Below are 17,198 nucleotides of genomic sequence, written 5' to 3' on the forward strand. Positions count from 1 at the left end.
TGACAGATGGGCAGGCAAGCTTCACTCGCTGTTGATTAACATAATAAAAGGTGAGAGTATCTTAAGCCGTTCTGTGTGCGACATACGTCCAGACAAACTTAATGTACCCTGCACCACAAGTGCTGCACTGACTTCTCTTATCAAGCTCTTTTACGCAAGATATGTCATCTTGCAACGTAATCGTAATTATCTTGCGCTCGAAAATTAAGATGACAGGACATATCTCTATAGGAAGTACTACCCTAATTACTCATCGTTAATAGTAGTCGCCATTAAATCGCTTCCTTTTGCACAAAGTCGTAATAAAAATGGATTGTTTGGTTTAAAGGAACACCAAGAAGTTATATGCGACTTGATGGTTCGAATTAGTATTCATTACGATATTTGAATGTGGGACATGGAACGAAATGGCATTTAATTGATATACCCTTCGTACGTCATATTGTAAAATATACATATAGTGGACATGTACACAATTCAAGAAAAATTTTAATTATGTTTGCCGTTCCCTTACATAGACCAACACCATGCTTAATAATTTTTTTTTCTCTTTTTCGTAACTTACCCCGGTTATGGTTCGACGGTAAGTTTTGTACGCAAGCATAAAATGCCCTTCGTTTTTATACCGATCGATTCATTTAAGCTTGTTTTGTTTGTCTGTCCATCTGTCCGGCTTATATTCTAGTGGTCAACATACACATTGGCATTTTTGAGATATTTTAATGAAACTTAGAACACTGACTTGTTGTGGCCCAAGGACAAACGCTATTGAAAATGGTTCGAATCGGAGCACTTTTACAAGAACTCCCCTATATATATATAAGACCTTATTTTGAAAAGTCGCTGCATGAATAACTGTATCAAATGAGTATTAAGTGGCATAGAGAGCATTTAATAGTGGGTCGTGGCCTGTACTCCCCTTACGACGATGGTCAGAAAGAAAAGAGAAAGATATAAAGTGCCTGCGAGCTGATGAGTGTGTATCCGATCGGCCTTTACCGAAAGAACTCTTATCATGGCTACACGATCACAAATATGATGTGCCACAATGAGGATTGAATCCGGATAGGGGCGACTTAATGGTGGAGCTTCTTAAGTACTTATGGAATAATTTAAGAAAGGAGGAAGTGAAAAATTCAGTAAGAGGTTTCTTTTCAAACCTTTTGCGAAGCAGTTCATCAATTTGCCTGATGTTCGAACTTGCTCGAGCGAAAGTGCTCGGTAAAAAATGCAATCAAATTTGCCTTCTAGATAAAGTGTTACGGGTCATGGCTGTAGTTTTAGTCAGGTAAGATAAGCAGCTAGCAAGGCAAGGCAATATCATCCCCAATACGAAAACATGCTCTTTATGTGGACTCCAATAGACCTTTCGATCCTTTGCAAACATCTTGCAAGTTGTGATATTGGTACCATCTATAAAAAAAAAAACTCTCTTTGCCTCACTCTACTTTCCAACGATGATTCTTCGACCTTTAATTTTAGCAAATATTCCGCATTTTAATTATATAGAAAATAGATTTGCTTTTAAAAAAATATTCCACTCTGAATGAATTATTTTTGTTTACTTTTTTTATTTATTTTTTATTTTTTTTCTAACTATTTAGCCTTCTATTATTGCATGAGTGATGAAAGATTATTTATTGTCTTAATTGCTAGTATTGTGATTTTTGCCGGACAAAGTTCGAAAATCGCTAAATTCATCTTAAATCGATTCCTATGCTATTTACGGTGCACTTAAGAAAAAGCAGTTAATAACTGTTGTCATTCGCTATATAAAAAGCTAGCTTTAAAATTAATGTTCATTGCCGGTACACAAGCATATGCAAAGCAAATAAGAGAAAATATTTTTGTATTAGAACAACCTTCAGTATATACGTATTATTAATTGTAGGCATGACGATGGCGTATGATGTGATTTATTACACCGAAAATTCTTCTTTGATTTCCATAAATTTGACTGAATGTCACTTATACCTTAATATATGTTGTCATCATCGTCATCGATTGATAGGAAAATATTATCATATTTTCTTCCAAGATACTGGCATGCTAAAGTTATTAGAAATGGCTTAAGCTCATTTTCAATGTGATCTGCTCTACATAGACAAGTTCTTATATTTCTTCATTTTCTCCTAACAACGAACAGCTGATCGACTTACAAGACATAAGGTTAGTTAGTCCTTCTGATGCATATTTCTTCAATATATAAGCAACTATTTGCTCTCATCTCTTGCATTACTTGCATTACTTGCTTGAGAATACCAACCATGTCAAGTATCATTGGCTTTGGTACTAATGCTTCCACAAGCATTCCCATATGAGTCTTACGAAGTAGATTTAAAAAATGAAAAGAATTTTTAAGCTCACTCATAACATTCTCGTTAATATGTGCGAGAGCTTTCAGCCATGAACTTAATACAATACAATGTGGTAAACGTGGTAATTACGTAATTATGTATTTCATATTCTTCCTTTTGATACTTCACATTTGAGCTATGTAATTTGGGCTACGCAAATATATTTGAATCACCTTAGTTCACGTTTTTTCCACTCTTCGATGTAATGGCTTTGGTGAGAGGGTTTTACAAGACAACAAGCTATTTTGTGATTTATCACGAAAAAACAAATGAGTAATTGTATTAGGCAAAGTGATTTAGGGTATTTAAAAGTCGGCCTTGCCCTACTATAATGCTTTTACTTGCTTTACCCTATAGCACTTGTACAAACGTAAGTTAAGCTTGTGCGGATTCATGCAACATCCCGGAGAACTTAGGATGGGTTGGTCTTTTAATATACCCCTCGAATCGGAAATACTTTCTGATTTGATTTAAGCGGATCTGTCTGCCTGTCCACTTTGCTCTCTTGTGTTCAGTAACAGGGAAAAGCCTAAGCTTGTCTGTTTGCCTGCCATTCTATCCATCCTTCTGATGTATCTCCCTACCGTATTCCACAAGTGGTACAAAGGCAAGTTAAACTCGTGCGAACACAAAAGGACTTGAGAACGATAGACTCATCTTTTATTCTATCGATCGATTCGGAATAACTTTCTGATGTGATTTAAGCGTGTCTGTCTGCGTGTTCATTTCTTCCCTTTGTGTTCAACCTGCAAACAAAGCCTAAGCTTGTCTGCCTGCCTATCCGTTCGTCTGATGTCTTCCTATGTATTTTTGCATTCAACCTACAGGTTTCTGATACGTCCAAGACCCAAATGGCGCCACTTCTTCCCTATAAGACCTTACTTTAAAAAGTCATTATATGAACAAGTAAATTATTCCTTATTTCGTTGAACATCGTCCGTTCCATTTTACTTTACGCTAACTAAAGTAATTTTGTAGTTTCCTCAATAAATTCATTGATAGTTTAAACATCCCGTGACCTAATTGCCCTTATTCTCTTTTTAAAATCTATTGTTATCAGTGGAACGATATTAACCTTTGACGTTGTTTAGAGATTCTTTCATCAATTTTTAGTTTTTATACAATGTATATAAAAAAAAAAAAAATTGCTTTCCTCATAAAATTTTATTTTTAATAAGCTCTTATTTAACAATTCAAAATTTCAATACAAAAGCAAAATACAACATTGTGAGCTTACGTGTGTATATATAGGTCATGGTTTTTCCTTTGCAAGTCTTTTCAACTTTTTACGGAAGCTTGTCTTACAATGTTTTCAATATAATAGCTTTTCTATGAAAAATCTTTGAAGCTGAAAATGTTGTGTACCGTCTAGGAGTGTAACTTGGAATTATAAACTTTTTTCTCAATTTATGTTTTTTTTTTTTTTTTTGAACTAAGATGTTCACGCCATTTTTTATTTATTTATTATTATTATTTTTTTTTAATCTTGATTATGAAGCCTAAAAAGCTTATTATTATCGCTTTTTCTGCAAATTATTTTTTTTCATTTCAATTTTCTGTTAACATGAAATAATTTATAAAAAAAAAAATAATTTATTTTCTTTTACATTTCATGTTAATCAAAAATTTATATATAAAAATTACGTGACATAATTAATTAATTTTCTTAGCTATCTCATCGTAGAATAAAGAAAGATATATAAATGTAATCAATGCATTTGAAACATTTAGATATCCCCAAGATGAAAAATTCTAGGGCGTATGATAATGTAATAGATCGTAAGTCTGTTTGAACAGCTCATCCTTTTGTTTGGGAAGTATAAGAACCGATAAGCCAAAACGAATAAATATCTAAAAATCAATTCTTGTAATAAAGTGTAGTATTTTTATACCCTACACCACTTGTGTTCAGTTTGTGCGGATGTTGAAACAACCAAGAGCACTTGAGCTAAACTCACCTTTTATTTACATAACGAACGATTAAGCAACTTTTGAATTGATTTAAACTTGTCTGTCCGTCCATACGTACACGTATGTCCCTCTGTCCGTCTTATTTTTTTTTTTTTTTTTTTTTGTTCTATTATAGCACGCAACTTTTGAGATATTTTGATGAAATTTGATGCACTGACCGCTTTTGATCCATGGACAAACGCTAGTAAAAATGGTTCTGATTGCATCAATTTTTCGATCAGTTCCCTTATAAGGCCTTGTTTTGAAAATCATTACATGAATAACTCAAGACTAGTGAAGGACATTTTATGGTCAATTGCGGCCCGCTATAGGTTTCATTTTGAAAATTTACTTAAAGGGTGCTCAACCCTGGAATTTGTACTCATTTTTTTTTTTTTTTTAACCATGAATTACCCTCAACCTATATTAGTTATCAATGTTTGAAGATTTGTCGAGTATAAATGGCCCCGCTTGCTGGGTAACTAACTTCTAATTTAAAATTGAATGAACTTCGTGACCCAAAGAATTCGACCTGAGCGAATACAGATCTCTTACTTGATCTTTTCGCTCTTTTCTTCTTTTTCTGAGCAACTGAGTTGTGTGGAATGCTTTTTTAAACAAAGCCATGACCAGTGTCATTACCTTCCAGAAATAATTAATATTTAACCAGACCATACTGGGATTTATGGGTTTTCAAAGGCGATCTGTTTGCGCCGGTATAAAAGACTTACTTACTACACGCCTAGCACAGTACGTACAATATTATATATCATCATTTATTCTAATACAAAGCTTTTTGCGGCACGTTTAAGCATTACCCTCTACTCTAATGCCAACTTAATTTTTTTAAGCGGACTTAGCAACAGAAAATAATCAAGTGCTTCCATACGAAAGCAAAAGTCCCATATGAGGCAATGAGTTAACGTAAACTTCAATTGTAATAGAAAATAAAAGTGAAATGAAATACCGCACGATGGTCACTAATTTCCAATAGGTTAACACCACCACAAAATAACAAATAAATAAACAAAAAAAAAAAAAAAGAAAAAACTAATAAAAGAAAATTATAAAGGAAAAGATGAAAAAGAAATTTACAACAATAAATAACCAAAAGAGAGACATGTGTGAAAATAGTATTTTCTAAAGAAACTATATATATATATATATATAGATATATATATATATATATGCGTTAAAATAATAATAACAAAAACAACAACAATAATCATAATAATAAAGCATGCAACTATTATCTATCTATTGTTATGTGATGTATTAAATGTTAGAAAGAGACAACGGAAGCCAATCTTTGGAAAAAGAAAACAAAGAAAAATTATGGACTTTTTTGTTGGCCTGCTTACGGGCGTTTTTGCAATAATAGTCTCATTAGCGTTTTTTGTGCAGCATGTGTTACGCCTGAAATTAGGTAAAGTATGTAAAAATAGCATGGACTTAAAATAATTTAAAAAAATATTAATACCTACGGAAAGAAAACTATTATAAATATAAAGCATGTCACGTTCTCTCCTCTTCACCTTCTTTATCGACATATAGCATGCTTTTGTCTTTAAAAAATTTAGAAGAGAAAAAAAAAGAGTTAAAGCAAAAGCAAAAATTAAGATTAAATATGTTTGCCTTCTCCATTGTTATTATTCTTTCAGATTTATCTCCACCCAAGTCTGTCGAACAAAATGGTACAATTTTATCGAACGGCGATATTACAACAAAGAGAAATTACAATCAAAATAATGCCGATTTTGGAGATATCTCAGAAGCGCGTCTACGTCAGATGATACAAAAAATTATAGCTGAGACTATGAGTATGCCACCATTGACCATGAATCATGCTGTATCCGAAGTGGCCTTGGATAGACCAAGTAAAACGTCAGCTAAGCATACATTTAAAAATGGTTATCGTCATCGTACGGAACACTATTTTGAACCAAAAATCTATCAGGATTTATTAGCCACCGCGGTGCTTAATAAGGTAAGTCTTCTACACACAAAATAGAAAGTATAATTATAGGGATTGAATTTTTTAAAATTAATTTCCAATAATGTTTCCAACATTGAGTTTTCGTTAAAACTCATTCTGACGTTTCGTCAATCGCGTTTACGAGAATGAGAAGCATATGCTAGAGAACCGACGAAAATTTTCACTAGCGTCGTTGTAATACTTTTATAGCATATTATTACAAGCATAAATGCTACACGAGGGGTGACCAATTTCTAAATTTTTATACTCTAATAATGTTTGACTACGAATCGATTGGTGTTTTGAAAATTTTGAAGGATGAGGAGTATAAAGGATCTTTGTCGAATTAAGGAGCCTGAATATGAAGTCTGTTTTTTGCCAAACAGTTATTAAGCCGATAGTAACATTCAAAACGAAAAGTGTCTTAGGCTTATGCTTGGGAAGTTCAACTAACGGAGCTGACCAAAATCAACCTGTTCAATCAATATTAATGGAACCGTGTCAAAATGAAGATTAAGAAGAAGTAGAGAAATTCAAACGTTCTCTAAAACTTCATCCGTCTATTAGTCTAGAAGGAACTGATTGAAGAAGCTTAATAAAGAAACTTAGACGAAACTTATTGAAGAAGCCTAGAAGAAGCTCCTTGACGAAACCTAGAAGAAACTTATTGAAAGGTAGAACATTTTCACTAATATAAATGACTCAGTCAATTTAATCAATTTTAATGGGACATTCCAAAAGAAGATTAAGAAGTAGAGAAACTCAAACGTTCTCTAAAACTTCATCCTTCTATTAGTCTAGAAGAAACTGATTACAAAAATTTAATGAAGAAACTTAAAAGAAACTTCTTGAAGAAGGTTAAACGAAACTTACTAAAGAAGCCCCGAAGAAACTTATTGAAAGGTGGACTGTTTTCACTAATATAAATGAAACGGCCTATTTAATCAAGTTTAATGGGACTATTCAAACGGATTGCGTACCAAGTCGAAGCAACGTGTTTTGTTAATTGAGGACGACGTATCTGTTGACTTGCCATATCAGGCCCATATATTTCTCCTCGGAACCTTTAAGTGGCCCTTGTAAATATCTACACAAAATTTTAGACAAGTGCCTATCTGAGATTATAAATTACAAATTTTTAGCTAGTGTGGGGAACACGCCTATCTGTGCCCAAATAAGTGAAACTTTGATTATACACAACATACACAAGAACAAATTTCAGCTAAGCATCGTGTAATTTGCTATATATATATACGGACGGACAAACGTAGCTATTTAACTAATGTTGTAAGATATCTAATGTGCACGGATTGAAGTTACAAGGAATCTAATGAATGATACTTGATGATTACAAAGTTTTTTTTTTTTAGCGAACTCATATTAAAGTATTATTGAAAAATATGCCTGGGCTTGTATGTAGCAAAACATTTTGTTTATTTGATGTAACAGACATAGTCAAACCCACTTTAAATTCTATTCTATTATATTTTCGATTACTTAAAGAAATTTTCTAAGAGATATATATATATTGTATAGATATATATATATATACATATGCTAAGCATGCACCTGTAGAATATATATATATTTTTTTTCTTGAGTTATATTTTCCGGTTGCCGGTTTTTTCATTGTTTCGAGGAAATAACGAACTAGAGAGACACATTAACACATATAAAAAGTTTGTCTGTCGCCTCTTTAACACTTTCGTTAATTATTTTCATTCAACATTTTTAGGGTTTCCTTCCACAGAAATTTTGCAGAAAATTAATGGAATTCCTAAGAAAATTATTTCAGTTGTCGTGCAACTTTTAAACGGTGTAGACATACAATATATAAAAGAAAAACCTAAATAAACTGTCTTTGATATCTACTAAACACTAATTGGATATAAAAGGAATAAACTTAAAAATTATTAAAAAAAAAAAAAAATAAAACAAGTCTTAATAAAGATTTTTCCTAAGATTTCTTTTAATAAAATATGGAAGAAATTAATAGAAATGTAAAAATAGTAATATATTTTTCAATTTTAGAAAATCTTTTAAATTTTTTTTGCTAAAAAAATTTGTAAACTACTTATGGGTTCTAAAAGTTAATTATTTCGAGCGAAAAAATTTCTTATTAATAATAAAATCTTTGGTTTTTTCGAAATTGATTCGATATATGCAATCAATAGATTTTGCAAAATCCCTGCCAATTTTCTATATATATATGCGATTAAATAATCTAATGACGTCGACTTAAGGCGGCGCCAATTGGCTTTGTTAAATAACCCACTTAACGAAATGACGCCAACGGCTGGTTTCATTGAAAGTATAAAGCCATCTGTGACCTAGGCTTAGCAAGTGCCTCCCTGCACGCAAGATATTGTGATTTAATCTTTTCGTTTCTCTTTCTCTCCTTTGTTCTATCTTTTTTGATTTTTGATCTTTTCAAAGTCAAGGTTACTCTTTCCATTATATCTTTTTAGATTGTCGATACTCAAGGAAATAATAGAATTATTTCGGAAAGCACACCCGACTTATCTCAATCAAATCAATCGAATGATATGGATCAGAATTATAATGTGGAAAATCAAAGCACTTCCTCGGGCAGCTCAGTAGAACCACGTAGTGATTGCAGCTATAGCGAAATGGATCGAATATTGAATGTAAATTCTAAGAGCTCCAAGAGGTTAAAAAAAAAGCAATAAAATATTAAACATGTTCTTTGCAGAATCAAATTAATAAGCCTGCAGAATCGCCTTTAGATCCTGGCCGAGAATCAACAATGAGTGATTATTTAGCTGGTCATATGGTGCCATTGCCTGATCTATCCAATGTGCCTACAGAGTCCGAGGAGGATGGTACTCCTTGTCTATTTAACGACGTTCCATTTTTTTAACATTCTATTTTTATTTGTTTTTCTTCGATTTTCAGATTTTGTTTCTATTACTTCGAGTGCTAAGGGCGAAGGTACTTGGGAACATAATTGGCTGTTTAAGAAAAAACATTCATCATTGGGAGGATCGGGTACAACAGCCACCATTCTTATACCAATTCCTAAAGAAGACGTACGTGCTCAAATTGGCGATAAAGCTACTGATGAAGTAAGCGATTTATCGGAATTGGGTTCAGAAACCGATGATTCATCTTCGGGTTTACTAAGTACAAAGATGGACCCACTTAATGATCGTTTGCTTAATAAGCATATAATCGGCGGACAGAATAGTAAATCCGTTTTGGATGAATTAATTGAAAGCAGCAGCGTACCAATCAATAATCTACCTAGCGAACAGGACGAGACTTACACCGATACTCTGAATGAACACGTAGTAGATGCACCTCCCAAAAATGAAGCTATCAACGATGAGATAAATAAAATTGAAACTATTGATTCAGAAACCGAACGCAAGCCATCAACAGGTAAGTCAAGTTTAAACCCATATTGAGAAAAAATACCGACAGAAATTCATTAAAGCAATTTGGAATATTAGCTATGCTAGAATTATAGACGCCTTTGTATGCCCTTAGTAGTATAGCATTGATTTCCCGTTTGTAGCCAACTTCGTTCATCCGAATGCCCGATTTATCTATGTATATGTTTGACGTCTCAAGCATCAACCAACCCGAAATGTCATTTGTGTTTTCAGAATGTGAAACTGAAGACGTTGACATACCCGCTGAAGGTTGTTTAGGTTTCAGTCAAGTTGAAATTATTGATGCATCTGAGCGTACACCTTCAGTAATTGAAATTTTAGCAGCTGTAGCCCTTGCCCCAATGATAGCCGTACCAGCTGCTGATCAACCGGCTGCTTTAACTAGCGCAGAATTGTCTACCTTACACGAATTAACGGACTTGGCGTTGACGGAGATCAAGACACGTGCCGGCGAAGTAACGGCTCACGATTTAGAAGTTATACCAGAAGAGCCAAACGATATAACTTTGCAAGAAGAGTTCTTAATTGATTTAAAAAACTTGCCGCCACCTCCAGCTCTTGACGATATGTCTACTGATTATATAATAGAAAATTTAATTTTAAAGCCACCAGATGAAATAGTTGAGCTCGTCACATATATACCAATTGTGGAACCGCCTCCTGAAATCGAACAGGAAACCGTTGAATCTGAACAAACAAATGCCAAAGCCATTGCTTTACAAGCAGGAACAAGTAGTGTCGGTGAAGCAAGTCAACTTCTTGACACTACTCATTCTCGAGAACAGACAGTGTTGCACGAATCTATAGCAATTGAAGAAAATCAATCGGTTGATGAAATAAAATCGAACTTAGCCCAGGTGGTCGAAGGAAATTCGATGTCGCTAGGTATTGAAAAACCTGCGATCACGGAAGAAATTCCAGAAATGCTAGAAGTACAACAAAAGGTAATAAACGAAAGATGGTCATCCGGTGATAAGAATGAGGGTTTCCAACCTGAAACTGTAATAAAAACAAACGCGAAAGTTGCTAAAGAGGACTTGACTTCGTCTGATATTATTGCAATAGAGACCAGTGAAGCAATTCTAGCGAAGGTAGAGGCTGAACATCTGTTAGCAGAAGAAAAACGAGATCGATCTTCCGGTGAAAGGATATCGGTTTTACAACCTGAATCTATAGTAGAAATTGAGGCAGCGGTTGCTTCGCCGGATACTAATAACTCACCATCCTTCGAAACTAAAGAAGATGGAGAAAATGTAGCACAGAAAGATGGATCTACCGATCCAACGAAATCGAATTTACAACCTGAATCTGTAGTGGAAACAGAAACACAAGTTGCTAAAAAGGATTTGACTTCGTCTCATATTATTGAGATTGCAACCACTGAAGAGAGTTCAGCGATCTTAGATGTGAAAGATACGGTAGGACAAGAAACACAAGATCCATCTTCCGAAGAAACAAAGTCGGATTTACAACCTGAATCTTTAGTGGGAACAGAAAAGGAAGTTGCTGAAAAAGATTTGACTTTGCCTGATGTTAATGGGCCACCAACAAGTGAAACAACTCCAGTGACACCAGATGTTAAAGATACGGTAGCAAAAGACAAGCAAGATCGATTTTCCGAAGAAACTAAATCGGATTTTCAACCTGAATTTGTAGTGAAAGACGAAACAGAAGTTGCTGAGACGGATTTGGCTTCACCTAATCTTAACGAACTAGCGAGCAATGAAGCTATTCCACTTGCTGAAAATACGGTAGCACAACACAAGCAGGACCGATCTTCCGATAAAACGGATTCACAACTCGAATCTGTAGCGAAAACAGTAATAGAAGTTACTGAAAAGGATTTGACTTCGTCTAATATTAAAGAAACAGCAACCAGTGAAGCAATTCCAGCGACGCTAGAAGTTGAAGATACGGTAGCACATAAAACACAAGATCGGTCTTCCGATGAAACGAAATCGAATTTACAAGCTGAATCTGTAGTGAAAACAGAAACTGAGGCGGGTGAAAAGGATTTGACTTCGTCCGATATTAATGAACCAGCAACAAGTAAAGGAACTCCGCCCGCTTTAGATGCTGAAGATATGGTAGGACAAGAAACACAGGATGGGTCTTCCGATGAAACGATATCGGACATACAACCCGAATCTGTCGTGAAAACAGAAACAGAAGTTAGTGATAAGGATTTGACTTCGTCTGATATTAATGAGCCAGAAAGCAGTGAACCAAATCCAGTGACACTAGAAGTTGAAGATGTGGTAGCACAACAAAAACAAGATCGATCTTCCGATGAAACGAAATCGGACATACGACCCGATTCTATAGCGAAAACAGAAACTGAAGTTGCTCAAAAGGATTTGACTTCGTCCGTTATTAATGAGCCCGCAAGTTGTGAAGCAACTCCGCCGACCTTAGATGCTGAAGATACGGTAGCACAAGAAGCACAAGATCAAGCTTCCGATAAAACGAAATCGAACATAGAAGCCGAATCTGTAGTGAAAGCAGAAACAGAAGTTAGTGATAAGGATTTTATTTCGTCTAATATTAATGAGCCAGAAAGCACTGTAACAATTCCAGTGACACTAGAAGTAGAAGATGTGGTAGCACAACAAAAACAAGATCGATTTTCCGATGAAATGAAATCGGACATACAATCCGATTCTATAGCGAAAACAGAAACTGAAGTTGTTCAAAAGGATTTGACTTCGTCCGATATTAGTGAGCCCGCAACCAGTGAAGCAACTCCGCCGACCGTAGATGTTGAAGCTGCGGCAGCACAAGAGAAACAAGGTCGATCTTCCGATGAAGCGAACTTACAACCCGAATTTGTAACGAAAACAGAAACTGAAGTTGCTGAAAAGGATTTGACTTCGTCCGATGTTAATGAGCTAGCAACGAGTGAAGCAACTGAGGCGACCTCAGACGCTGAAGGTACGGTAGCACAAGAAACACAAGATCGGTCTTCCGATGAAACGATATCGGACATACAACCTGAATCTGTATTGAAAACAGAAACAGAAGTTAGTGATAAGGATTTGACTTCATCTGATATTAATGAGCCAGAGAGCAGTGAACCAATTCCAGTGACACTAGAAGTAGAAGATATGATAGCACAACAAAAACAAGATCGATCTTCCGATGAAATGAAATCGGACATACAATCCGATTCTATAGCGAAAACAGAAACTGAAATTGCTCAAAAGGATTTGACTTCGTCCGATATTAGTGAGCCCGCAACCAGTAAAGCAACTCCGCCGACTGTAGATGTTGAAGCTGCGGCAGCACAAGAGAAACAAGATCGATCTTCCGATGAAACGAAATTACAACCCGAATTTGTAACGAAAACAGAAACTGAAGTTGCTGAAAAGGATTTGACTTCGTCCGATGTTAATGAGCTACCAACCAGTGAAGCAACTCCGGCGACACTAGATGTGGGAGATACGGCAGCACAAGAAACACAAGACCAATCGTCCGATGAAAGGAAACCGGACTTAAAGCCTGCAGTGATAGCAAGGGCAAAAGTTATATCGTCAGATGTTAATAACTCAGTCACCTCCGAAACTACTCCAGCAACTGTGGAAGTTAAATCTACAGTAGAGCACGAAGAACATGTTGAGTCCTCCGATGAAACCAGATCAGATTTACGACTTGAGTCTACACAGCAAACAGAACAAAAGATTGGTGAAGAGTATATAACTTCTATGGGTCTTAGTGGACAAGATAAGCTTTTAGAGAGCATTTCAGATATTTCAGTACAAGCGCTTGAGTTAATAAGAGAGGAGCCCAAGTTAGATGAGAGCAATATTGCATCTGATTTAGAGAGCAGTGAAATTCCAATTTTAGAACCTCCAGCAGGCTTTAATGAAGAATGCGAGACAAATATTGCAGTTGAAGAAAAAGAAACCAATGAAAGTAATGTCGAGAAAATAATAAAAGAAAATGAAGAAAAGGCTTCTTCGGAAAAGCTATTATTTAATATGGAGGAGAAAGTAAAGTCTTCTGAAACTATTCATAGCACAATAAATCAACTTATATCAACCGAAAATGAGTTGACTTTCACAGAAAAAAAGGAAGCGTTCGAAATCGAGCAATCACGGGCCAAGACAAACTTAAATCTACACGAGGAATTATTCAGTGTAGCAGAACAAGACGAAAATTTATCAATTAAGAAATCACGGCATCCCTCATTAGGTGTTATTGAATGCCAACCTACAATTATAGAAACCTTCGCTATTTCATTCGAAGAGTCCACTGACAATGCGTTTACAGACGCTACAACTGATGATAACTTATCTAGGGAGACTTCATCTTGTTCTTTTGTCGCAACCCAAAGGGCAAAAGGCAATGAGGACTTAGAAGAATCCGCTGCTTTAAAAGCTCAAGATCATTCTACAGCTTTATCTACCCAACATACACCACAAGAAGTGTTAGAAAAGTCCAAAGCATTAATAGGAAAACCGGAAGAGGAATCAAAATCGTCAGAAAAGGAGGCTATGGTTTTATTAGGACCATTACCCCATGAAGGAAGCAAAGTCGGTGAGGAGGCGATAAATGCACAAAATCCGAGTACTGAAAATCAACAGTTGAACGCAGACGCTCAAGTAACGGTTGAAGAACAATCACATGAAGAGAGAAATGTAAACATTGAAATGAATGCAAATTCGCCGTCACCTTCGCAAGACGAGGTTATACCTCCGCCTGTCGCTTTCGAATCGGAATACATCCTAACGAACCAAAGTTGTGAAACTTCGGCAGAGAATGCAGTGAAGACGGTGAATCTATTAGCGGAGAATTCAGCAATAAAAAATGAATCAATTCCGGACAATATTGAATCCTCACAAGCTTCGATAACTAAGTTTGAGACAAATCCAGAAAATTTGAAAGTTATTGAAGAGAAAGCAGAAGAATCATCTCAATTTCCACAAGAAAAAACTATTGTTGAAGAACAAGCAGGGAAACTTGATTCAACCGCTGTATCTACTGAAATAGTTGTAGTGCCAATTGTAGATAGTACAATGCCTGATACGTCACAAAAAGCGGCCACAACTTCAACTATTAAATCTAATGAAATAATCCCAAGCGCTGATATCAATTCAACAAAAGAAGGTCACGAAACGAGGCAACCTTCTGAAATATTGCCGTGCGTAGGCGCAGATATACAAAAGAACGTGTTGAGCGATTCACCTAACATATCAGTCGTTGTACCAGCGCGAGAGGCCACTACCATCGCATCTCACGTAACAACTCCAAGTACTGAAATCAATTCAGCAAGCGTAAATCGCGAAACAAGTCAACCTGCGGAAACTTCGCCGAGTGCAGAAGCAGTTTTACATAAGACCGTGTTGACTGATACACCGGACACATCAGTCATTGCAACGCAAGATCCCGACACAAATAGTGCATGTAATGAAACAAACCGAAGCAATGAAGTTACTTCTGCAAACGAAGGTCAAAAAATAATTCAACCTTCTGGAATTGAAAAAATCGGAAATGATGAAAATATTTCCATTGCGTTAGATCCCGAAATAATTCAATCTTGTCCATCTTTGCCGGGCCTGGTCGCATTAAACGGAACAGCAATTACGGAAGACAATGTGACAGAACCTAAAGAAAATGTCCTCATTAGTATATGTAATGAGAAAATAAAAGATTCAGCGAACTCAGGTGAAGAAGAGTTTGTTCGCTCGACAGAGCCTTTATCAACTTCCATTAAAATAGCAATTCAGGAAGAAATATTAACACAACAGGGCGAAAAAACTGATGAAAATAGTGCTAACATATCCTCAATTGAATCATCTGAAGCCACGACTTTGACATCTGTTATTAACGTGGCCGGTAAGCAAACAGAGTGTAAGAATGACCCCATTGAATCGGAGATTCCAACGGTATGCTGTCAATCGTCAACTGAACCCGCGTCTATCGTTAAAGACGAAAAGACTCCAATTCCTGCTAAGGAAGAAATTGATTCAACAAAGCATTTACCAAAAACCTCATCAGAGGAAACTGTAGTTAGTTCGTCTGAACTCTCTAACTCTTCGGCTACTTCTGTCAATGTAGAAGAATCTGTAGTATCAGAGACAATTGTCAATGCGTTTGCGACTTCAAATTTAAGAGCATTGGACTTGGAAAAATCTTCCGTTGAGCAATTGAGTACGAAGAAAGAACCGCAAACATCATTGGAACACGCTTCGATGGATGCAATCGAAATTGGGTCAGCAAATTTGAGTAAGGAACAGGCGCCAGAAATACCGATTCAAGAACAACACACGCTGATGAAATCTGAAATATCCACAATGGCACTAATAGACTCAGGTAAAGAACATGTCCCTGATGTATTGATTCAAGAAGAATATGAAATTCAAATATCCGAAACACCATTGGTAGACACGAGTAAAGAACAGGTTTCCGAAGAATTAATTCAAGGACAACATACACAGGTGAAATCAGAATTAAATCATGAAGATCCAAAACTTACAGTGCTAACGAAGCAAGAAACATTAACTTTTGATCAAACAGTATCAGAAAAGTCTAGAATGGAAATTATACCGGAAAATATTACAACGAACGTTGCTCATGTGTCACTTTTGCAGACTTTAAACCAAGAGCACTTAGAAACTTCTTCTGCAACAACTTGTGGAAATGAACTTAGGGATCCATCAGATGTAATAAATCAAGGCCAAAAATCACTTAGTCAAAACCAGCGATTCGATTCAGCCGAAGAAAACTTAATAAAATCTTCGATACCTTCAGCTGACGAAATCTTGAGAAAATCAAGCGACGAAACTAATGAAAATATTGCTGCTTTTACTGCAGATAGAGCGGCTATACCAGTGCAAAAATTAGACACGGTTAAGGATATTCTGCTTTCAGCAGAACCCTCAGTAATTGCGGAAGACCTTGCAACGAAGATATCTGAAATTAAATTAACACAAACTGCTACAATTCTAAAAGAAGAACAAAGTCTACAAATTTCTCCCAAATTGACAATGATAAATGAGGAGAATTCAGAAATCGCAATGGGATATACCATTGCAGAAATATCCGATCAACCTTCGCGTAATAATGCATTAGTGTCTGAAAATATTTTCGAAGTAGGAAAAGCCGAACAATCCATCGAAGCGGTAACCGCGCCTAATCTTGAAAAGCATTATGCATCAGAAGAACAAGCAACTCAGAATTTGAAGGAAATTGATATTCCTTCCGGTAGTACGGAATCGGAGCAAAAGGAGTTGAAAGCTCCTGCAGACTCGATAGAGTTAAAGCAAGAGCCAGTTGTACTGACTATTTGCGAAGCCGCAACAAACCAACCGCTTACAGGCCTTCTTTCGCAGTTTACGACTGATTCAAATACTATCGAATCCGTGGATGCTATAGACATTATTGCACCACCAATTATGTTTGCCACACCGGATACAGTAACAAATAAAGTCGTAGAACCCGAAAAGCCTGTAAATGTTCCTTCAGCACCTATAGCGTCAAATAAGTTCAACACTAAACCAT

The 17,198-nt window shown here is 35.8% G+C and overlaps 1 protein-coding gene across 5 annotated transcripts in view; it reads left to right on the forward strand.

Annotated features, from left to right (window-relative positions):
- Positions 1-17,198, forward strand: part of LOC119641360 — a 90,757-nt gene that overhangs the window by 60,636 nt on the left and 12,923 nt on the right. For 3 of the 5 annotated variants that reach the window (XM_038039949.1, XM_038039951.1, XM_038039950.1), the window contains 5 exons: positions 5,969-6,294; positions 8,751-8,930; positions 8,996-9,125; positions 9,199-9,684; positions 9,912-16,010. In XM_038039949.1, the coding sequence (XP_037895877.1) occupies positions 5,969-6,294; positions 8,751-8,930; positions 8,996-9,125; positions 9,199-9,684; positions 9,912-16,010 (7,221 nt within the window). Of the gene's footprint in view, positions 1-5,362; positions 5,734-5,968; positions 6,295-8,243; positions 8,283-8,750; positions 8,931-8,995; positions 9,126-9,198; positions 9,685-9,911; positions 16,011-17,198 lie in introns of those variants that run through there. The other 2 variants (XM_038039952.1, XM_038039953.1) reach the window with 2 other exon arrangements.

This window comes from Glossina fuscipes, unplaced genomic scaffold, assembly GCF_014805625.2.
Source record: "Glossina fuscipes isolate IAEA_lab_2018 unplaced genomic scaffold, Yale_Gfus_2 148, whole genome shotgun sequence".
Lineage (NCBI taxonomy): Eukaryota > Metazoa > Arthropoda > Insecta > Diptera > Glossinidae > Glossina > Glossina fuscipes.